The 25,234-nt window shown below is 56.2% G+C and overlaps 1 protein-coding gene across 1 annotated transcript in view; it reads right to left on the bottom strand.

Moving 5' to 3' along the window:
* Positions 1–25,234, bottom strand: part of LOC123754488 (serine/threonine-protein kinase NIM1) — a 414,954-nt gene that overhangs the window by 25,280 nt on the left and 364,440 nt on the right. The window contains exon 6 of the mRNA XM_045736934.2: positions 12,741–12,911. Within this exon, the coding sequence (XP_045592890.2) occupies positions 12,741–12,911 (171 nt within the window). The remainder of the gene's footprint in view (positions 1–12,740; positions 12,912–25,234) is intronic.

Genomic DNA, 25,234 nt, shown 5'->3' with positions numbered 1-25,234 from the left:
CTGTGGGGGGCTGTCTGTTGCTTGTGTGACAGTACTGTGGGGGCTGTCTGTTGCTTGTGACAGTACTGTGGGGGCTGTCTGTGCTTGTGTGACAGTACTGTGGGGGCTGTCTGTTGCTTGTGTGACAGTACTGTGGGGGCTGTCTGTGCTTGTGTGACAGTACTGTGGGGGGGCTGTCTGTTGCTTGTGTGACAGTACTGTGGGGGCTGTCTGTTGCTTGTGTGACAGTACTGTGGGGGCTGTCTGTGCTTGTGTGACAGTACTGTGGGGGCTGTCTGTTGCTTGTGTGACAGTACTGTGGGGGCTGCTGTTGCTTGTGTGACAGTACTGTGGGGGCTGTCTGTTGCTTGAGTGACAGTACTGTGGGGGCTGTCTGTTGCTTGTGTGACTACTGTGGGGGCTGTCTGTTGCTTGTGTGACTAGTGTGGGGGCTGTCTGTGCTTGTGTGACAGTACTGTGGGGGCTGTCTGTTCTTGAGTGACAGTACTGTGGGGGCTCTCTGTTGCTTGTGTGACAGTACTGTGGGGGCTGTCTGTTGCTTGTGTGACAGTACTGTGGGGGCTGTCTAGTGCTTGTGTGACAGTACTGTGGGGGGCTGTCTGTTGCTTGTGTGACAGTACTGTGGGGCTGTCTGTTGCTTGTGTGACAGTACTGTGGGGCTGTCTGTTGCTTGAGTGACAGTACTGTGGGGGCTGTCTGTAGCTTGTGTGACAGTACTGTGGGGGCTGTCTGTGCTTGAGTGACAGTACGTGGGGGCTGTCTGTTGCTTGTGTGACAGTACTGTGGGGGCTGTCTGTTGCTTGAGTGACAGTACTGTGGGGGGCTGTCTGTTGCTTTGTGACAGTACTGTGGGGGCTGTCTGTTGCTTGTGTGACAGTACTGTGGGCTGTCTGTTGCTTGTGTGACAGTACTGTGGGGCTGTCTGTTGCTTGTGACAGTACTGTGGGGGCTGTCTGTTGCTTGTGTGACAGTACTGTGGGGGGCTGTCTGTTGCTTGTGTGACAGTACTGTGGGGGCTGTCTGTTGCTTGTGTGACAGTACTGTGGGGTCTGTCTGTTGCTTGAGTGACAGTACTGTGGGGGCTGTCTGTTGCTTAAGTGACAGTACTGTGGGGGCTGTCTGTTGCTTGTGTGACAGTACTGTGGGGGCTGTCTGTGCTTGTGACAGTACTGTGGGGGGCAGTCTGTTGCTTGTGTGACAGTACTGTGGGGGCTGTCTGTTGCTTGTGACAGTACTGTGGGGGCTGTCTGTTGCTTGTGTGACAGTACTGTGGGGGCTGTCTGTTGCTTGTGTGACAGTACTGTGGGGGCTTTCTGTTGCTTGGTGACAGTACTGTGGGGGCTGTCTGTTGCTTGTGTGACAGTATGTGGGGGCTGTCTGTTGCTTGAAGTGACAGTACTGTGGGGCTGTCTGTTGCTTGAGTGACAGTACTGTGGGGCTGTTCTGTTGCTTGAGTGACAGTACTGTGGGGGCTGTCTGTTGCTTAAGTGACAGTACTGTGGGGGGCTGTCTGTTGCTTGAGTGACAGTACTGTGGGGGCTTCTGTTGCTTGTGACAGTACTGTGGGGGCTGTCTGTTGCTTGTGTGACAGTACTGTGGGGGGTTCTGTTGCTTGAGTGACAGTACTGTGGGGGCTGTCTGTTGCTTGTGTGACAGTACTGTGGGGGGCTGTCTGTTGCTTGTGTGAGTACTGTGGGGGCTGTCTGTTGCTTGTGTGACAGTACTGTGGGGGCTGTCTGTTGCTTGTGTGACAGTACTGTGGGGCTGTCTGTTGCTTGTGTGACAGTACTGTGGGGCTGTCTGTTGCTTGTGACAGTACTGTGGGGGCTGTCTGTTGCTTGTGTGACAGTACTGTGGGGGCTGTCTGTGCTTGTGTGACAGTACTGTGGGGGCTGTCTGTTGCTTGTGTGACAGTACTGTGGGGGCTGTCTGTTGCTTGAGTGACAGCTGTGGGGGGCTGTCTGTTGCTTGTGTGACTACTGTGGGGGCTGTCTGTAGCTTGTGTGACAGTACTGTGGGGGCTGTCTGTTGCTTGAGTGACAGTACTGTGGGGGGTGTCTGTTGCTTGTGTGACAGTACTGTGGGGGCTGTCTGTTGCTTGTGTGACAGTACTGTGGGGGCTGTCTGTTGCTTGTGTGACAGTACTGTGGGGGCTGTCTGTGCTTGTGTGACAGTACTGTGGGGGCTGTCTGTTGCTTGTGTGACAGTACTGTGGGGGGCTGTCTGGTGCTTGTGTGACAGTACTGTGGGGGGGGCTGTCTGTTGCTTGTGTGACAGTACTGTGGGGGCTGTCTGTGCTTGTGTGACAGTACTGTGGGGGGCTGTCTGTTGCTTGTGTGACAGTACTGTGGGGGCTGTCTGTGCTTGTGTGACAGTACTGTGGGGGGGGGCTGTCTGTTGCTTGTGTGACAGTACTGTGGGGGCTGTCTGTTGCTTGTGTGACAGTACTGTGGGGGCTGTCTGTTGCTTGTGTGACAGTACTGTGGGCGTCTGTTTGCTTGTGACAGTACTGTGGGGGCTGTCTGTTGCTTGTGTGACAGTACTGTGGGGGCTGTCTGTTGCTTGTGTGACAGTACTGTGGGGGCTGTCTGTAGCTTGTGTGACAGTACTGTGGGGGCTGTCTGTGCTTGAGTGACAGTACTGTGGGGGCTGTCTGTTGCTTGTGTGACTACTGTGGGGGCTGTCTGTTGCTTGAGTGACAGTACTGTGGGGGCTGTCTGTAGCTTGTGTGACAGTACTGTGGGGGCTGTCTGTGCTTGAGTGACAGTACTGTGGGGGCTGTCTGTTGCTTGTGTGACTACTGTGGGGGCTGTCTGTTGCTTGTGTGACTACTGTGGGGGCTGTCTGTTGCTTGTGTGACAGTACTGTGGGGCTGTCTGTAGCTTGTGTGACAGTACTGTGGGGGCTGTCTGTTGCTTGTGTGACTACTGTGGGGGCTGTCTGTAGCTTGAGTGACAGTACTGTGGGGGCTGTCTGTTGCTTGAGTGACAGTACTGTGGGGCTGTCTGTTGCTTGAGTGACAGTACTGTGGGGGCTGTCTGTTGCTTGAGTGACTACTGTGGGGGCTGTCTGTTGCTTGTGTGACAGTACTGTGGGGGCTGTCTGTTGCTTGAGTGACAGTACTGTGGGGGCTGTCTGTTGCTTGTGTGACAGTACTGTGGGGGCTGTCTGTTGCTTGAGTGACAGTACTGTGGGGCTGTCTGTTCTTGTGTGACAGTACTGTGGGGGCTGTCTGTTGCTTGTGTGACAGTACTGTGGGGGCTGTCTGTTGCTTGTGTGACTATGTGGGGCTGTCTATAGCTTGAGTGACAGTACTGTGGGGGCTGTCTGTAGCTTGTGTGACTACTGTGGGGGCTGTCTGTTGCTTGTGTGACTACTGTGGGGGCTGTCTGTAGCTTGAGTGACAGTACTGTGGGGGCTGTCTGTTGCTTGTGTGACAGTACTGTGGGGGCTGTCTGTTGCTTGTGTGACTACTGTGGGGGCTGTCTGTTGCTTGTGTGACAGTACTGTGGGGGCTGTCTGTTGCTTGAGTGACAGTACTGTGGGGGCTGTCTGTAGCTTGTGTGACAGTACTGTGGGGGCTGTCTGTTGCTTGAGTGACAGTACTGTGGGGGCTGTCTGTTGCTTGTGTGACTACTGTGGGGGCTGTCTGTTGCTTGAGTGACAGTACTGTGGGGGCTGTCTGTTGCTTGTGTGACAGTACTGTGGGGGCTGTCTGTGCTTGTGTGACAGTACTGTGGGGGCTGTCTGTTGCTTGTGTGACTACTGTGGGGGCTGTCTGTTGCTTGTGTGACTACTGTGGGGGCTGTCTGTTGCTTGTGTGACTACTATGGGGGCTGTCTGTTGCTTGTGTGACAGTACTGTGGGGGCTGTCTGTGCTTGTGTGACTACTGTGGGGGCTGTCTGTGCTTGTGTGACAGTACTGTGGGGGCTGTCTGTTGCTTGTGACAGTACTGTGGGGCTGTCTGTTGCTTGAGTGACAGTACTGTGGGGGCTGTCTGTTGCTTGTGACTACTGTGGGGGCTGTCTGTTGCTTGTGTGACAGTACTGTGGGGGCTGTCTGTTGCTTGTGTGACAGTACTGTGGGGGCTGTCTGTAGCTTGTGTGACAGTACTGTGGGGGCTGTCTGTTGCTTGAGTGACAGTACTGTGGGGGCTGTCTGTTGCTTGTGTGACTACTGTGGGGGCTGTCTGTTGCTTGTGTGACTACGGTGGGGCTGTCTGTTGCTTGAGTGACAGTACTGTGGGGGCTGTCTGTTGCTTGTGTGACAGTACTGTGGGGGCTGTCTGTAGCTTGTGTGAGAGTACTGTGGGGGCTGTCTGTTGCTTGAGTGACAGTACTGTGGGGGCTGTCTGTTGCTTGTGTGACTACTGTGGGGGCTGTCTGTCTTGTGTCACTACTGTGGGGGCTGTCTGTAGCTTGTGTGACAGTACTGTGGGGGCTGTCTGTTGCTTGAGTGACAGTACTGTGGGGGCTGTCTGTTGCTTGTGTGACAGTACTGTGGGGGCTGTCTGTTGCTTGAGTGACAGTACTGTGGGGGCTGTCTGTTGCTTGTGTGACTACTGTGGGGGCTGTCTGTTGCTTGTGTGACTACTGTGGGGGCTGTCTGTTGCTTGTGTGACAGTACTGTGGGGCTGTCTGTTGCTTGAGTGACAGTACTGTGGGGGCTTCTGTTCTTGTGTGACTACGTGGGGGCTGTCTGTTGCTTGTGTGACAGTACTGTGGGGCTGTCTGGTGCTTGAGTGACAGTACTGTGGGGGCTGTCTGTTGCTTGTGTGACTACTGTGGGGGCTGTCTGTTGCTTGTGTGACTACGTGGGGGCTGTCTGTTGCTTGAGTGGACAGTACTGTGGGGGCTGTCTGTTAGCTTGATGTGACAGTACTGTGGGGGCTGTCTGCTGCTTGAGTGACAGTACGGTGGGGGGCTGTCTGTTGCTTGTGTGACAGTTACTGGGGGGCTGTCTGTTGCTTGAGTGACAGCCCCGAGGGGCTGGGCTGTCTGTTGCTTTTGTGACTACGGTGGGGGCTGTCTGTGCTTGTGTGACAGTACTGTGGGGGCTGTCTGTGTGCTTGAGTGACAGTACTGTGGGGGGAGTCTGTTGCTTGTGTGACATACTGTGGGGGGGCTGTCTGTTGCTGGTGACAGTACTGTGGGGGCTGTCATGTTGCTTGTGTGACCGTACTGTGGGGGGCTGTCTAGGTGCTTGATGTGACAGTACTGTTGGGGGCTGTCTGTTGCTTGGTGTCTGACAGTACCTGTGTCGGGGGCTGTCTGGTGCTTGTGTTGACAGTACTGTGGGGGGGCGTCTTGTTGCTTGTGTGACAGTACTGTCGGGGGGCTGTCTGTCGCTTGTGTGACAGTACTGTGGGGGGCTGTCTGTTGCTTGTAGTGACAGTACTGTGGGGGGACTGTCTGTTGCCTTGTTTCGTTACAGTACTGTGGGGGCTGTCTAGTGCTGTGTGACAGTATTGTGGCGGGGGGGGGGGCTGCTTCGTTGGCCTTGTGTGTGGACGATGTACTGTGATGGCTGTCATGTTGGCTTGTGTGACAAGTACTGTGGGGCTGTATCTGCTTGCCTTCGAGTGACAGTTACTGTGGGGCTGTTCTGTTGCTTGTTTTGTGACTACTTTGGGGGCTGTCTTGTTGCTTGTGTGGACTACTGTGGTGGCTGTCTCTGTAGCCTTGTGTGACAGTACTGTGGGGCACTGTACTGTTTCTTTGAGTGACAAGTACTGTGGAGGCTCTCTGTGCTTGTGTGACAGTTACTGTGGGGGGTGTCATGTTGCTTGTGTGACAGTACTGTGGGGGCTGTCTGTTGCCTTGTGTGACAGTACTGTGGGCTGTCTGTGCTGTGGACAGTACTGTGGGCTGTTGTTGCTTGGTGACAGTACTGTGAGGGCTGTCTGTTGCTTGTGTGACAGTACTGTGGGGCTGTCTGTTGCTTTGAGTGACAGTACTGTGGGGGCTGTCTGTAGCTTGTGTGACAGTACTGTGGGGGCTGTCTGCTGCTTTGAGTGACAGTACGGTGGGGGGCTGTCTGTTGCTTGTGTGACAGTACTGTGGGGGCTGTCTGTTGCTTGAGTGACAGCCCCGGGGGTGGGCTGTCTGTTGCTTTGTGTGACTACTGTGGGGGCTGTCTGTAGCTTGTGTGACAGTACTGTGGGGGCTGTCTGTTGCTTGAGTGACAGTACTGTGGGGGGATGTCTGTTGCTTGTGTGACAGTACTGTGGGGGGGCTGTCTGTTGCTTGTGTGACAGTACTGTGGAGGCTGTCTGTTGTTTGTGTGACAGTACTGTGGGGGGCTGTCTGTGCTTGTGTTACAGTACTGGTGGGGGCTGTCCTGTTGCTTGTGTGACAGTACTGTGGGGGGCTGTCTGGTAGCTTGTGTGACAGTACTGTGGGGGGCTGTCTGTTGCTTGTGTGACAGTACTGTGGGGGCTGTCTGTTGCTTGTGTGACAGTACTGTGGGGGCTGTCTGTTGCTTTGTGGACAGTACTGTGGGGGCTGTCTGTTGCTTGTGTGACAGTACTGTGGGGGCTGTCTAGTGCTTGTGTGACAGTACTGTGGGGGGGGCTGTCTGTTGCTTGTGTGACAGTACTGTGGGGGCTGTCTGTTGCTTGTGTGACAGTACTGTGGGGGCTGTCTGTTGCTTGAGTGACAGTACTGTGGGGCTGTCTGTTGCTTGTGTGACAGTACTGTGGGGGCTGTCTGTTGCTTGTGTGACGTACTGTGGGGGGCTGTCTGTTGCTTGTGTGACAGTACTGTGGGGGCTGTCTGTTTCTTGTAGTGACAGTACTGTGGGGGGCTGTCTGTTGCTTGTGGGACAGTACTGTGGGGGCTGTCTGTTGCTTGATGTGACAGTACTGTGGGGGCTGTCTGTTGCTTAAGTGACAGTACCTGTGGGGGGCTGTCTGTTGCTTGTGTGACAGTACTGTGGGTGGCTGTCTGTTGCTTGTGTGACAGTACTATGGGGGCTGTCTGTTGCTTGTGTGACAGTACTGTGGAAGCTGTCTGTTGCTTGTGTGACAGTACTGTGGGGGCTGTCTGTTGCTTGTGACAGTAACTGTGGGGGGCTGTCTGTTGCTTGTGTGACAGTACTGTGGGGGCTGTCTGTTGCTTGTGTGACAGTACTGTGGGGGGCTGTCTGTTGCTTGTGTGACAGTACTGTGGGGGCTTTCTGTTGCTTGAGTGACAGTAATGTGGGGGCTGTCTGTTGCTTGTGTGACAGTACTGTGGGGGGCTCTCTGTTGCTTAAGTGACAGTACTGTGGGGGGCTGTCTGTTGCTTGAGTGACAGTACTGTGGGGGCTTTCTGTTGCTTGAGTGACAGTACTGTGGGGGCTGTCTGTTGCTTAAGTGACAGTACTGTGGGGGGCTGTCTGTTGCTTGAGTGACAGTACTGTGGGGGCTGTCTGTTGCTTGTGTGACAGTACTGTGGGGGCTGTCTGTTGCTTAAGTGACAGTACTGTGGGGGGCTGTCTGTTGCTTGAGTGACAGTACTGTGGGGGCTTTCTGTTGCTTGAGTGACAGTACTGTGGGGGCTGTCTGTTGCTTAAGTGACAGTACTGTGGGGGCTGTCTGTTGCTTGAGTGACAGTACTGTGGGGGCTGTCTGTTGCTTGAGTGACAGTACTGTGGGGGCTGTCTGTTGCTTGAGTGACAGTACTGTGGGGGCTGTCTGTTGCTTGTGTGACAGTACTGTGGGTGCTGTCTGTTGCTTGATTGACAGTACTGTGGGGCTCTCTGTTGCTTGTGTGACTACGGTGGGGGCTGTCTGTTGCTTGTGTGACAGTACTGTGGGGCTGTCTGGTGCTTGATTGACAGTACTGTAGGGGGCTGTCTGTTGCTTGTGTGACTACTGTGGGGGCTGTCTGTTGCTTGTGTGACTACGGTGGGGGCTGTATGTTGCTTGAGTGACAGTACTGTGGGGGCTGTCTGTAGCTTGTGTGACAGTACTGTGGGGGCTGTCTGCTGCTTGAGTGACAGTACGGTGGGGGGCTGTCTGTTGCTTGTGTGACAGTACTGTGGGGGCTGTCTGTTGCTTGAGTGACAGCCCCGGGGGTGGGCTGTCTGTTGCTTGTGTGACTACTGTGGGGGCTGTCTGTAGCTTGTGTGACAGTACTGTGGGGGCTGTCTGTTGCTTGAGTGACAGTACTGTGGGGGGATGTCTGTTGCTTGTGTGACAGTACTGTGCGGGGGGCTGTCTGTTGCTTGTGTGACAGTACTGGTTGTCGTGGGGGGCTGTCTGGTGCTTGTGTGACAGTACTGTGGGGGGCTGTCTGTTGCTTGTGTGACAGTACTGTGGGGGGCTGTCTGGTGCTTGTGTGACAGTACTGTGGGGGGGCTGTCTGTTGCTTGTGTGACAGTACTGTGGGGGGCTGTCTGGTGCTTGTGTGACAGTACTGTGGGGGGGCTGTCTGTTGCTTGTGTGACAGTACTGTGGGGGGCTGTCTGTTGCTTGTGTGACAGTACTGTGGGGGCTGTCTAGTGCTTGTGTGACAGTACTTGTGGGGGGGGGCTGTCTGTTGCTTGTGTGACAGTACTGTGAGGGCTGTCTGTTGCTTGTGTGACAGTACTGTGGGGCTGTCTGTTGCTTGAGTGACAGTACTGTGGGGGCTGTCTGTTGCTTGTGTGACTACTGTGGGGGCTGTCTGTTGCTTGTGTGACTAGTGTGGGGGCTGTCTGTAGCTTGTGTGACAGTACTGTGGGGGCTGTCTGTTCCTTGAGTGACAGTACTGTGGGGGCTCTCTGTTGCTTGTGTGACAGTACTGTGGGGGGCTGTCTGTTGCTTGTGTGACAGTACTGTGGGGGCTGTCTAGTGCTTGTGTGACAGTACTGTGGGGGGCTGTCTGTTGCTTGTGTGACAGTACTGTGAGGGCTGTCTGTTGCTTGTGTGACAGTACTGTGGGGCTGTCTGTTGCTTGAGTGACAGTACTGTGGGGGCTGTCTGTAGCTTGTGTGACAGTACTGTGGGGGCTGTCTGCTGCTTGAGTGACAGTACGGTGGGGGGCTGTCTGTTGCTTGTGTGACAGTACTGTGGGGGCTGTCTGTTGCTTGAGTGACAGTACTGTGGGGGGCTGTCTGTTGCTTTTGTGACAGTACTGTGGGGGCTGTCTGTTGCTTGTGTGACAGTACTGTGGAAGCTGTCTGTTGCTTGTGTGACAGTACTGTGGGGGCTGTCTGTTGCTTGTGACAGTACTGTGGGGGCTGCCTGTTGCTTGTGTGACAGTACTGTGGTGGGCTGTCTGGTGCTTGTGTGACAGTACTGTGGGGGCTGTCTGTTGCTTGTGTGACAGTACTGTGGGGTCTGTCTGTTGCTTGAGTGACAGTACTGTGGGGGCTGTCTGTTGCTTAAGTGACAGTACTGTGGGGGGCTGTCTGTTGCTTGTGTGACAGTACTGTGGGGGCTGTCTGCTGCTTAAGTGACAGTACTGTGGGGGGCAGTCTGTTGCTTGTGTGACAGTACTGTGGGGGCTGTCGGTTGCTTAAGTGACAGTACTGTGGGGGGCTGTCTGTTGCTTGTGTGACAGTACTGTGGGGGCTGTCTGTTGCTTGTGTGACAGTACTGTGGGGGCTTTCTGTTGCTTGGGTGACAGTACTGTGGGGGCTGTCTGTTGCTTGTGTGACAGTATTGTGGGGGTCTGTCTGTTGCTTAAGTGACAGTACTGTGTGGGGCTGTCTGTTGCTTGAGTGACAGTACTGTGGGGGCTTTCTGTTGCTTGAGTGACAGTACTGTGGGGGGCTGTCTGTTGCTTAAGTGACAGTACTGTGGGGGGCTGTCTGTTGCTTGAGTGACAGTACTGTGGGGGCTTTCTGTTGCTTAAGTGACAGTACTGTGGGGGGCTGTCTGTTGCTTGTGTGACAGTACTGTGGGGGGTTTCTGTTGCTTGAGTGACAGTACTGTGGGGGGCTGTCTGTTGCTTGTGTGACAGTACTGTGGGGGGCTGTCTGTTGCTTGTGTGAGTACTGTGGGGGCTGTCTGTTGCTTGTGTGACAGTACTGTGGGGGCTGTCTGTTGCTTGTGTGACAGTACTGTGGAAGCTGTCTGTTGCTTGTGTGACAGTACTGTAGGGGCTGTCTGTTGCTTGTGACAGTACTGTGGGGGCTGCCTGTTGCTTGTGTGACAGTACTGTGGGGGGCTGTCTGGTGCTTGTGTGACAGTACTGTGGGGGCTGTCTGTTGCTTGTGTGACAGTACTGTGGGGGCTGTCTGTTGCTTGAGTGACAGTACTGTGGGGGCTGTCTGTTGCTTAAGTGACAGTACTGTGGGGGGCTGTCTGTTGCTTGTGTGACAGTACTGTGGGGGCTGTCTGTTGCTTAAGTGACAGTACTGTGGTGGGCAGTCTGTTGCTTGTGTGACAGTACTGTGGGGGCTGTCGGTTGCTTAAGTGACAGTACTGTGGGGGGCTGTCTGTTGCTTGTGTGACAGTACTGTGGGGGCTGTCTGTTGCTTGTGTGACAGTACTGTGGGGGCTTTCTGTTGCTTGTGTGACAGTACTGTGGGGGTCTGTCTGTTGCTTAAGTGACAGTACTGTGTGGGGCTGTCTGTTGCTTGAGTGACAGTACTGTGGGGGCTTTCTGTTGCTTGAGTGACAGTACTGTGGGGGGCTGTCTGTTGCTTAAGTGACAGTACTGTGGGGGGGCTGTCTGTTGCTCGAGTGACAGTACTGTGGGGGCTTTCTGTTGCTTAAGTGACAGTACTGTGGGGGGGCTGTCTGTTGCTTGTGTGACAGTATTGTGGGGGGTTCTGTTGCTTGAGTGACAGTACTGTGGGGGGCTGTCTGTTGCTTGTGTGACAGTACTGTGGGGGGCTGTCTGTTGCTTGTGTGACTACTGTGGGGGCTGTCTGTTGCTTGTGTGACAGTACTGTGGGGGCTTTCTGTTGCTTGAGTGACAGTACTGTGGGGGGCTGTCTGGTGCTTGTGTGACAGTACTGTGGGGGGCTGTCTGGTGCTTGTGTGACAGTACTGTGGGGGTGGGGCTGTCTGTTGCTTGTGTGACAGTACTGTGGGGGGGCTGTCTGTTGCTTGTGTGACAGTACTGTGGGGGCTGTCTGTTGCTTGTGTGAGAGAACTGTGGGGGCTGTCTGTTGCTTGAGTGACAGTACTGTGGGGGGCTTTCTGTTGCTTGTGTGACAGTACTGTGGGGGGCTGTCTGTTGCTTGTGTGACAGTACTGTGGGGGGCTGTCTGTTGCTTGTGTGACAGTACTGTGGGGGCTGTCTGTTGCTTGTGGGACAGTACTGTGGGATAAGCCACACCCACTCACGGACGAAGAGCCACACCCACTCACACATCCATAGCCACACCCACTCACACACGTAGAGCCACACCCACTCACAGACGTAGAGCCACACCCACTCACAGACGTAGAGCCACACCCACTCACAGACGTAGAGCCACACCCACTCACAGACGTAGAGCCACACCCACTCACACATCTAGAGCCACACCCACTCACACATCTAGAGCCACACCCACTCACACATCTAGAGCCACACCCACTCACGGACGTAGAGCCACACCCACTCACACACGTAGAGCTAAACCCACTCACACACGTAGAGCCACACCCACTCACACGTAGAGCCACACCCACTCACAGACGTAGAGCCACACCCACTCACACACGTAGAGCCACACCCACTCACAGACGTAGAGCCTCACCCACTCACACGTAGAGCCACACCCACTCACAGACGTAGAGCCACACCCACTCACACACGTAGAGCCACACCCACTCACACACGTAGAGCCACACCCACTCTCAGACGTAGAGCCACACCCACTCCCGGACGTAGAGCCACACCCACTCACGGACGTAGAGCCACACCCACTCACAGGTAGAGCCACTCCCACTCACAGACGTAGAGCCACACCCACTCACACATCTAGAGCCACACCCACTCACAGACGTAGAGCCACACCCACTCACACATCTAGAGCCACACCCACTCACGGACGTAGAGCCACACCCACTCACACATCTAGAGCCACACCCACTCACAGACGTAGAGCCACACCCACTCACACATCTAGATCCACACCCACTCACAGACGTAGAGCCACACCCACTCACACATCTAGAGCCACACCCACTCACACATCTAGAGCCACACCCACTCACAGACCTAGAGCCACACCCACTCACACATCTAGAGCCACACCCCCTCTCAGACGTAGAGCCACATCCACTCACAGACGTAGAGCCACACCCACTCACAGACGTAGAGCCACACCCACTCTCACACGTAGAGCCACACCCACTCACGGACGTAGAGCCACACCCACTCCCGGACGTAGAGCCACACCCACTCACGGACGTAGAGCCACACCCACTCACAGGTAGAGCCACTCCCATTTACAGACGTAGAGCCACACCCACTCACACATCTAGAGCCACACCCACTCACAGACGTAGAGCCACACCCACTCACACATCTAGAGCCACACCCACTCACGGACGTAGAGCCACACCCACTCACACATCTAGAGCCACACCCACTCACAGACGTAGAGCCACACCCACTCACACATCTAGAGCCACACCCACTCACAGACGTAGAGCCACACCCACTCACACATCTAGAGCCACACCCACTCACACATCTAGAGCCACACCCACTCACAGACGTAGAGCCACACCCACTCACACATCTAGAGCCACACCCCCTCACAGACGTAGAGCCACACCCCCTCACAGACGTAGAGCCACACCCACTACCGGACGTAGAGCCACACCCACCTTATAGAGCTCGGGGGCGGCGTAGGGCGGGGAGCCACAGAAGGTACTCAGCTGCTGGTGGAGGCTGGTGACGCGGGTGGAGAAGCCGAAGTCGCCCAGCTTGACCAGACCCGACCTGGCTACGAAGACGTTCTCAGCCTTGATGTCCCGGTGGATGATAGCCAGCCCGTGCTGTGGACACACACACACACACGCTGTGTACTCTCCGCAACTCTCTCCATCTCCCGCCTCGTCAACACTACAACAGTTTACCCTAACACAAGCCTGGGAACCCGAACCTAACCTCTTCGACTTCGACTCCCAGGAAACATCAACATTGGAACGGAGTCGACATTATGATGGGAGAGTAATTCCAGTGTGAGTCAATATATGGGACTGTGAGTATAAGGTTAGTATGAGGATTCCTTGCAAAGACCCCAACGACGCCTATCCTGCTCGCGGACAGAAACATATATATCCTGACAATTCGTACCTTCGTCTACCTGTTCACCTTAACAACCGCTCTTAATTACAGATAGAGTAAATACTGTAGTTATCATTCCAAATACAACAGCAGTCAGTATAAATAAAATATAATAAAAATAATATATTATTTACACCCCCCAGCAACACCCAGCAGCTGCAGGTACACTGTACCACACCCCAGCAGCTGCAGGTACACTGTACCACACCCCAGCAACACCCAGCAGCTGCAGGTACACTGTACCACACCCCAGCAACACCCAGCAGCTGCAGGTACACTGTACCACACCCCAGCAACACCCAGCAGCTGCAGGTACACTGTACCACACCCCCCAGCAACACCCAGCAGCTGCAGGTACACTGTACCACACCCCCCAGCAACACCCAGCAGCTGCAGGTACACTGTACCACACCCCAGCAACACCCAGCAGCTGCAGGTACACTGTACCACACCCCAGCAACACCCAGCAGCTGCAGGTACACTGTACCACACACCCCAGCAACACCCAGCAGCTGCAGGTACACTGTACCACACCCCAGCAACACCCAGCAGCTGCAGGTACACTGTACCACACCCCAGCAACACCCAGCAGCTGCAGGTACACTGTACCACACCCCAGCAACACCCAGCAGCTGCAGGTACACTGTACCACACCCCAGCAACACCCAGCAGCTGCAGGTACACTGTACCACACCCCAGCAACACCCAGCAGCTGCAGGTACACTGTACCACACCCCCAGCAACACCCAGCAGCTGCAGGTACACTGTACCACACCCCCCAGCAACACCCAGCAGCTGCAGGTACACTGTACCACACCCCCCAGCAACACCCAGCAACTGCAGGTACACTGTACCACACCCCCCAGCAACACCCAGCAGCTGCAGGTACACTGTACCACACCCCAGCAACACCCAGCAGCTGCAGGTACACTGTACCACACCCCAGCAACACCCAGCAGCTGCAGGTACACTGTACCACACCCCAGCAACACCCAGCAGCTGCAGGTACACTATACCACACCCCCCAGCAACACCCAGCACCTGCAGGTACACTATACCACACCCCAGCAACACCCAGCAGCTGCAGGTACACTGTACCACACCCCAGCAACACCCAGCAGCTGCAGGTACACTATACCACACCCCCCAGCAACACCCAGCAGCTGGTGGTACAAAGTACCACACCCCCCAGCAACACCCAGCAGCTGCAGGTACACTGTACCACACCCCCCAGCAACACCCAGCAGCTGCAGGTACACTGTACCACACCCCCCAGCAACACCCAGCAGCTGCAGGTACACTGTACCACACACCCCAGCAACACCCAGCAGCTGCAGGTACACTGTACCACACACCCCAGCAACACCCAGCAGCTGCAGGTACACTGTACCACACCCCCAGCAACACCCAGCAGCTGCAGGTACACTGTACCACACACCCCAGCAACACCCAGCAGCTGCAGGTACACTGTACCACACCCCAGCAACACCCAGCAGCTGCAGGTACACTGTACCACACCCCCCAGCAACACCCAGCACCTGCAGGTACACTATACCACACCCCAGCAACACCCAGCAGCTGCAGGTACACTGTACCACACCCCCCAGCAACACCCAGCACCTGCAGGTACACTATACCACACCCCAGCAACACCCAGCAGCTGCAGGTACACTGTACCACACCCCCCAGCAACACCCAGCAGCTGCAGGTACACTGTACCACACCCCAGCAACACCCAGCAGTTGCAGGTACACTGTACCACACACCCCAGCAACACCCAGCAGCTGCAGGTACACTGTACCACACCCCAGCAACACCCAGCAGCTGCAGGTACACTGTACCACACCCCCCAGCAACACCCAGCACCTGCAGGTACACTGTACCACACCCCAGCAACACCCAGCAGCTGCAGGTGCACTGTACCACACACCCCAGCAACACCCAGCAGCTGCAGGTACACTGTACCACACCCCAGCAACACCCAGCAGCTGCAGGTACACTGTACCACACCCCAGCAACACCCAGCAGCTGCAGGTACACTGTACCACACACCCTAGCAACACCCAGCAGCTGCAGGTACACTGTACCACACACCCCAGCAACACCCAGCAGCTGCAGGTACACTGCACCACACCCCAGCAACACCCAGCAGCTGCAGGTACACTGTACCACACCCCAACAACACCCAGCAGCTGCAGGTACACTGTACCACACCCCCCAGCAACACCCAGCAGCTGCAGGGACACTGTACCACACCCCAACAACACCCAGCAGCTGCAGGTACACTGTACCACACCCCAACAACACCCAACAGCTGCAGGTACACTGTACCACACACCCAAGCAACACCCAGCAGCTGCAGGTACACTGTACCACACACCCCAGCAACACACAGCAGTTGCAGGTACACTGTACCACACACCCCAGCAACACCCAGCAACTGCAGGTACACTGTACCACACACCCCAGCAACACCCAGCAGCTGCAGGTACACTGTACCACACACCCCAGCAACACCCAGCAACTGCAGGTACACTGTACCACACACCCCAGCAACACCCAGCACCTGCAGGTACACTGTACCACACACCCCAATAACACCCAGCAGCTGCAGGCACACTGTACCACACACCCCAGAAACACCCAGCAGCTGCAGGTACACTGTACCACACACCCCAGCAACACCCAGCAGCTGCAGGTACACTGTACCACACACCCCAGCAACACCCAGCAACTGCAGGTACACTGTACCACACACCCCAGCAACACCCAGCACCTGAAGGTACACTGTACCACACACCCCAATAACACCCAGCAGCTGCAGGTACACTGTACCACACCCCAGCAACACCTAACAGCTGCAGGTACACTGTACCACACCCCAACAACACCCAGCAGCTGCAGGTACACTGTACCACACCCCAACAACACCCAGCAGCTGCAGGTACACTGTACCACACCCCAACAACACCCAACAGCTGCAGGTACACTGTACCACACACCCCAGCAACACCCAGCACCTGCAGGTACACTGTACCACACACCCCAGCAACACCCAGCACCTGCAGGTACACTGTACCACACCCTAGCAACACCCAGCAGCTGCAGGTACACTGTACCACACACCCCAGCAACACCCAGCAGCTGCAGGTACACTGTACCACACACCCCAGCAACACACAGCAGCTGCAGGTACACTGTACCACACACCCCAGCAACACCCAGCAGCTGCAGGTACACTGTACCACACCCCAGCAACACCCAGCAGCTGCAGGTACACTGTACCACACACCCCAGCAACACCCAGCAGCTGCAGGTACACTGTACCACACCCCAGCAACACCCAGCAGCTGCAGGTACACTGTACCACACACCCTAGCAACACCCAGCAGCTGCAGGTACACTGTACCACACACCCCAGCAACACCCAGCAGCTGCAGGTACACTGTACCACACCCCAGCAACACCCAGCAGCTGCAGGTACACTGTACCACACACCCCAGCAACACCCAGCAGCTGCAGGTACACTGTACCACACCCCAGCAACACCCAGCAGCTGCAGGTACACTGTACCACACCCCAGCAACACCTAGCAGCTGCAGGTACACTGTACCACACACACACCACCAACACCCAGCAGCTGCAGGTACACTGTACCACACACACCCCAGAAACACCCAGCAGCTGCAGGTACACTGTACCACACACCCCAGCAACACCCAGCAGCTGCAGGTACACTGTACCACACACCCCAGCAACACCCAGCACCTGCAGGTACACTGTACCACACACCCCAACAACACCCAGAAGCTGCAGGTACACTGTACCACACCCCAACAACACCCAGCAGCTGCAGGTACACTGTACCACACCCCAACAACACCCAGCAGCTGCAGGTACACTGTACCACACACCCCAGCAACACCCAGCAGCTGCAGGTACACTGTACCACACACCCCAGCAACACCCAGCAGCTGCAGGTACACTGTACCACACACCCCAGCAACACCCAGCAGCTGCAGGTACACTGTACCACACACACCAGCAACACCCAGCAGCTGCAGGTACACTGTACCACACACACCCCAGCAACACCAAGCAGCTGCAGGTACACTGTACCACACACACCCCAGCAACACCCAGCAGCTGCAGGTACACTGTACCACACCCCCCCAGCAGCTGCAGGTACACTGTACCACACACCCCCAGCAACACCCAGCAGCTGCAGGTACACTGTACCACACACACCCCAGCAACACCCAGCAGCTGCAGGTACACTGTACCACACACCCCAGCAACACCCAGCAGCTGCAGGTACACTGTACCACACACCCCAGCAATACCCAGCAGCTGCAGGTACACTGTACCACACACACCCCAGCAACACCCAGCAGCTGTAGGTACACTGTACCACACACCCCAGCAATACCCAGCAGCTGCAGGTACACTGTACCACACACACACCACCAACACCCAGCAGCAGCAGGTACACTGTACCATACACACACCACCAACATCCAGCAGCTGCAGGTACACTGTACCACACACACACCACCAACATCCAGCAGCTGCAGGTACACTGTACCACACACACACCACCAACACCCAGCAGCTGCAGGTACACTGTACCACACATACACCACCAACACCCAGCAGCTGCAGGTACACTGTACCACACACACATCACCAACACCCAGCAGCTGCAGATACACTGTACCACACCAGCAACACCCAGCAGTTGCAGATACACTGTACCACACACACACCACCAACACCCAGCAGCTGCAGGTACACTGTACCACACACCCCAGCAACACCCAGCAGCTGCAGGCACACTGTACCACACCCCAGCAACACCCAGCAGCTGCAGGTACACTGTACCACACACCCCAGCAACACCCAGCAGCTGCAGGTACACTGTACCACACCCCAGCAACACCCAGCAGCTGCAGGTACACTGTACCACACACCCTAGCAACACCCAGCAGCTGCAGGTACACTGTACCACACACCCCAGCAACACCCAGCAGCTGCAGGTACACTGTACCACACCCCAGCAACACCCAGCAGCTGCAGGTACACTGTACCACACACCCCAGCAACACCCAGCAGCTGCAGGTACACTGTACCACACCCCAGCAACACCCAGCAGCTGCAGGTACACTGTACCACACCCCAGCAACACCCAGCAGCTGCAGGTACACTGTACCATACCCCAGCAACACCCAGCAGCTGCAGGTACACTGTACCACACCCCAGCAACACCTAGCAGCTGCAGGTACACTGTACCACACACACACCACCAACACCCAGCAGCTGCAGGTACACTGTACCACACACACCCCAGGAACACCCAGCAGCTGTAGGTACACTGTACCACACACCCCAGCAACACCCTGCAGCTGCAGGTACACTGTACCACACACCCCAGCAACACCCAGCAGCTGCAGGCACACTGTACCACACACCCCAGCAACACCCAGCAGCTGCAGGTACACTGTACCACACACCCCAGCAACACCCAGCAGCTGCAGGTACACTGTACCACACACACCAGCAACACCCAGCAGCTGCAGGTACACTGTACCACACACACCTCAGCAACACCAAGCAGCTGCAGGTACACTGTACCACACACACCCCAGCAACACCCAGCAGCTGCAGGTACACTGTACCACACCCCCCCAGCAGCTGCAGGTACACTGTACCACACACCCCCAGCAACACCCAGCAGCTGCAGGTACACTGTACCACACACACCCCAGCAACACCCAGCAGCTGCAGGTACACTGTACCACACAACCTAGCAACACCCAGCAGCTGCAGGTACACTGTACCACACACCCCAGCAATACCCAGCAGCTGCAGGTACACTGTACCACACACACCCCAGCAACACCCAGCAGCTGCAGGTACACTGTACCACACACCCCAGCAATACCCAGCAGCTGCAGGTACACTGTACCACACACACACCACCAACACCCAGCAGCAGCAGGTACACTGTACCATACACACACCACCAACATCCAGCAGCTGCAGGTACACTGTACCACACACACACCACCAACATCCAGCAGCTGCAGGTACACTGTACCACACACACACCACCAACACCCAGCAGCTGCAGGTACACTGTACCACACATACACCACCAACACCCAGCAGCTGCAGGTACACTGTACCACACACACATCACCAACACCCAGCAGCTGCAGATACACTGTACCACACCCAGCAACACCCAGCAGTTGCAGGTACACTGTACCACACACCCCAGCAATACCCAGCAGCTGCAGGTACACTGTACCACACAACATCAACACCCAACAGCTGCAGGTACACGGTACCACACCCCCCACCAACACCAAGCAGCTGCAGGTACACTGTACCACACACCATTAACACCCAGCAGCTGCAGGTACACTGTACCACACACCACCAACACTCAGCAGCTGCAGGTACACTGTACCACACACCATCAACACCCAGCAGCTGCAGGTACAATGTACCACACACACACCACCAACACCCAGCAGCTGCAGGTACACTGTACCACACACACCACCAACACCCAGCAGTTGCAGGTACACTGTACCACACACACCCCAGCAACACTTAGCAGCTTCAGGTACACTGTACCACACACACCACCAACACCCAGCAGCTGCAGGTACAGTGTACCACACCCCAGCAACACCTAGCAGCTGCAGGTACACTGTACCACACACACCACCAACACCCAGCAGCTGCAGGTACACTGTACCACACACACCCCAGCAACACCCAGCAGCTGTAGGTACACTGTACCACACACCCCAGCAACACCCAGCAGCTGCAGGTACACTGTACCACACACCCCAGCAACACCCAGCAGCTGCAGGTACACTGTACCACACACCCCAACAACACCCAGCAGCTGCAGGTACACTGTACCACACACACACCACCAACACCCAGCAGCAGCAGGTACACTGTACCATACACACACCACCAACATCCAGCAGCTGCAGGTACACTGTACCACACACACACCACCAACATCCAGCAGCTGCAGGTACACTGTACCACACACACACCACCAACACCCAGCAGCTGCAGGTACACTGTACCACACATACACCACCAACACCCAGCAGCTGCAGGTACACTGTACCACACACACATCACCAACACCCAGCAGCTGCAGATACACTGTACCACACCAGCAACACCCAGCAGTTGCAGATACACTGTACCACACACACACCACCAACACCCAGCAGCTGCAGGTACACTGTACCACACACCCCAGCAACACCCAGCAGCTGCAGGCACACTGTACCACACCCCAGCAACACCCAGCAGCTGCAGGTACACTGTACCACACACCCCAGCAACACCCAGCAGCTGCAGGTACACTGTACCACACCCCAGCAACACCCAGCAGCTGCAGGTACACTGTACCACACACCCTAGCAACACCCAGCAGCTGCAGGTACACTGTACCACACACCCCAGCAACACCCAGCAGCTGCAGGTACACTGTACCACACCCCAGCAACACCCAGCAGCTGCAGGTACACTGTACCACACACCCCAGCAACACCCAGCAGCTGCAGGTACACTGTACCACACCCCAGCAACACCTAGCAGCTGCAGGTACACTGTACCACACCCCAGCAACACCCAGCAGCTGCAGGTACACTGTACCATACCCCAGCAACACCCAGCAGCTGCAGGTACACTGTACCACACCCCAGCAACACCTAGCAGCTGCAGGTACACTGTACCACACACACACCACCAACACCCAGCAGCTGCAGGTACACTGTACCACACACACCCCAGCAACACCCAGCAGCTGTAGGTACACTGTACCACACACCCCAGCAACACCCTGCAGCTGCAGGTACACTGTACCACACACCCCAGCAACACCCAGCAGCTGCAGGCACACTGTACCACACACCCCAGCAACACCCAGCAGCTGCAGGTACACTGTACCACACACCCCAGCAACACCCAGCAGCTGCAGGTACACTGTACCACACACACCAGCAACACCCAGCAGCTGCAGGTACACTGTACCACACACACCTCAGCAACACCAAGCAGCTGCAGGTACACTGTACCACACACACCCCAGCAACACCCAGCAGCTGCAGGTACACTGTACCACACCCCCCCAGCAGCTGCAGGTACACTGTACCACACACCCCCAGCAACACCCAGCAGCTGCAGGTACACTGTACCACACACACCCCAGCAACACCCAGCAGCTGCAGGTACACTGTACCACACAACCTAGCAACACCCAGCAGCTGCAGGTACACTGTACCACACACCCCAGCAATACCCAGCAGCTGCAGGTACACTGTACCACACACACCCCAGCAACACCCAGCAGCTGCAGGTACACTGTACCACACACCCCAGCAATACCCAGCAGCTGCAGGTACACTGTACCACACACACACCACCAACACCCAGCAGCAGCAGGTACACTGTACCATACACACACCACCAACATCCAGCAGCTGCAGGTACACTGTACCACACACACACCACCAACATCCAGCAGCTGCAGGTACACTGTACCACACACACACCACCAACACCCAGCAGCTGCAGGTACACTGTACCACACATACACCACCAACACCCAGCAGCTGCAGGTACACTGTACCACACACACATCACCAACACCCAGCAGCTGCAGATACACTGTACCACACCCAGCAACACCCAGCAGTTGCAGGTACACTGTACCACACACCCCAGCAATACCCAGCAGCTGCAGGTACACTGTACCACACAACATCAACACCCAACAGCTGCAGGTACACGGTACCACACCCCCCACCAACACCAAGCAGCTGCAGGTACACTGTACCACACACCATTAACACCCAGCAGCTGCAGGTACACTGTACCACACACCACCAACACTCAGCAGCTGCAGGTACACTGTACCACACACCATCAACACCCAGCAGCTGCAGGTACAATGTACCACACACACACCACCAACACCCAGCAGCTGCAGGTACACTGTACCACACACACCACCAACACCCAGCAGTTGCAAGTACACTGTACCACACACACCCCAGCAACACTTAGCAGCTTCAGGTACACTGTACCACACACACCACCAACACCCAGCAGCTGCAGGTACAGTGTACCACACCCCAGCAACACCTAGCAGCTGCAGGTACACTGTACCACACACACACCACCAACACCCAGCAGCTGCAGGTACACTGTACCACACACACCCCAGCAACACCCAGCAGCTGTAGGTACACTGTACCACACACCCCAGCAACACCCAGCAGCTGCAGGTACACTGTACCACACACCCCAGCAACACCCAGCACCTGCAGGTACACTGTACCACACACCCCAACAACACCCAGCAGCTGCAGGTACACTGTACCACACCCCAACAACACCCAGCAGCTGCAGGTACACTGTACCACACCCCAACAACACCCAGCAGCTGCAGGTACACTGTACCACACACCCCAGCAACACCCAGCAGCTGCAGGTACATTGTACCACACCCCAGCAACACCCAGCAGCTGCAGGTACACTGTACCACACACCCCAGCAACACCCAGCAGCTGCAGGTACACTGTACCACACCCCAGCAACACCCAGCAGCTGCAGGTACACTGTACCACACCCCAGCAACACCCAGCAGCTGCAGGTACACTGTACCATACCCCAGCAACACCCAGCAGCTGCAGGTACACTGTACCACACCCCAGCAACACCTAGCAGCTGCAGGTACATTGTACCACACACACACCACCAACACCCAGCAGCTGCAGGTACACTGTACCACACACACCCCAGCAACACCCAGCAGCTGTAGGTACACTGTACCACACACCCCAGCAACACCCTGCAGCTGCAGGTACACTGTACCACACACCCCAGCAACACCCAGCAGCTGCAGGCACACTGTACCACACACCCCAGCAACACCAAGCAGCTGCAGGTACACTGTACCACACACCCCAGCAACACCCAGCAGCTGCAGGTACACTGTACCACACACACCAGCAACACCCAGCAGCTGCAGGTACACTGTACCACACACACCTCAGCAACACCAAGCAGCTGCAGGTACACTGTACCACACACACCCCAGCAACACCCAGCAGCTGCAGGTACACTGTACCACACCCCCCCAGCAGCTGCAGGTACACTGTACCACACACCCCCAGCAACACCCAGCAGCTGCAGGTACACTGTACCACACACACCCCAGCAACACCCAGCAGCTGCAGGTACACTGTACCACACACCCTAGCAACACCCAGCAGCTGCAGGTACACTGTACCACACACCCCAGCAATACCCAGCAGCTGCAGGTACACTGAACCACACACACCCCAGCAACACCCAGCAGCTGCAGGTACACTGTACCACACACCCCAGCAATACCCAGCAGCTGCAGGTACACTGTACCACACACACACCACCAACACCCAGCAGCAGCAGGTACACTGTACCATACACACACCACCAACATCCAGCAGCTGCAGGTACACTGTACCACACACACACCACCAACATCCAGCAGCTGCAGGTACACTGTACCACACACACACCACCAACACCCAGCAGCTGCAGGTACACTGTACCACACATACACCACCAACACCCAGCAGCTGCAGGTACACTGTACCACACACACATCACCAACACCCAGCAGCTGCAGATACACTGTACCACACCCAGCAACACCCAGCAGTTGCAGGTACACTGTACCACACACCCCAGCAATACCCAGCAGCTGCAGGTACACTGTACCACACAACATCAACACCCAACAGCTGCAGGTACACGGTACCACACCCCCCACCAACACCAAGCAGCTGCAGGTACACTGTACCACACACCATTAACACCCAGCAGCTGCAGGTACACTGTACCACACACCACCAACACTCAGCAGCTGCAGGTACACTGTACCACACACCATCAACACCCAGCAGCTGCAGGTACAATGTACCACACACACACCACCAACACCCAGCAGCTGCAGGTACACTGTACCACACACACCACCAACACCCAGCAGTTGCAGGTACACTGTACCACACACACCCCAGCAACACTTAGCAGCTTCAGGTACACTGTACCACACACACCACCAACACCCAGCAGCTGCAGGTACACTGTACCACACCCCAGCAACACCTAGCAGCTGCAGGTACACTGTACCACACACACACCACCAACACCCAGCAGCTGCAGGTACACTGTACCACACACACCCCAGCAACACCCAGCAGCTGTAGGTACACTGTACCACACACCCCAGCAACACCCAGCAGCTGCAGGTACACTGTACCACACACCCCAGCAACACCCAGCACCTGCAGGTACACTGTACCACACACCCCAACAACACCCAGCAGCTGCAGGTACACTGTACCACACCCCAACAACACCCAGCAGCTGCAGGTACACTGTACCACACCCCAACAACACCCAGCAGCTGCAGGTACACTGTACCACACACCCCAGCAACACCCAGCAGCTGCAGGTACACTGTACCACACACCCCAGCAACACCCAGCAGCTGCAGGTACACTGTACCACACACCCCAGCAACACCCAGCAGCTGCAGGCACACTGTACCACACACCCCAGCAACACCCAGCAGCTGCAGGTACACTGTACCACACACCCCAGCAACACCCAGCAGCTGCAGGTACACTGTACCACACACACCAGCAACACCCAGCAGCTGCAGGTAAACTGTACCACACACACCCCAGCAACACCAAGCAACTGCAGGTACACTGTGCCACACACACCCCAGCAACACCAAGCAGCTGCAGGTACACTGTACCACACACCATTAACACCCAGCAGCTGCAGGTACACTGTACCACACACCACCAACACTCAGCAGCTGCAGGTACACTGTACCACACACCATCAACACCCAGCAGCTGCAGGTACAATGTACCACACACACACCACCAACACCCAGCAGCTGCAGGTACACTGTACCACACACACCACC

This window comes from Procambarus clarkii, chromosome 18, assembly GCF_040958095.1.
Source record: "Procambarus clarkii isolate CNS0578487 chromosome 18, FALCON_Pclarkii_2.0, whole genome shotgun sequence".
Classification (NCBI taxonomy): domain Eukaryota; kingdom Metazoa; phylum Arthropoda; class Malacostraca; order Decapoda; family Cambaridae; genus Procambarus; species Procambarus clarkii.
The sequence above is the reverse complement of the archived record's forward strand: the minus strand, read 5'-3'. Positions and strand labels throughout refer to the sequence as shown.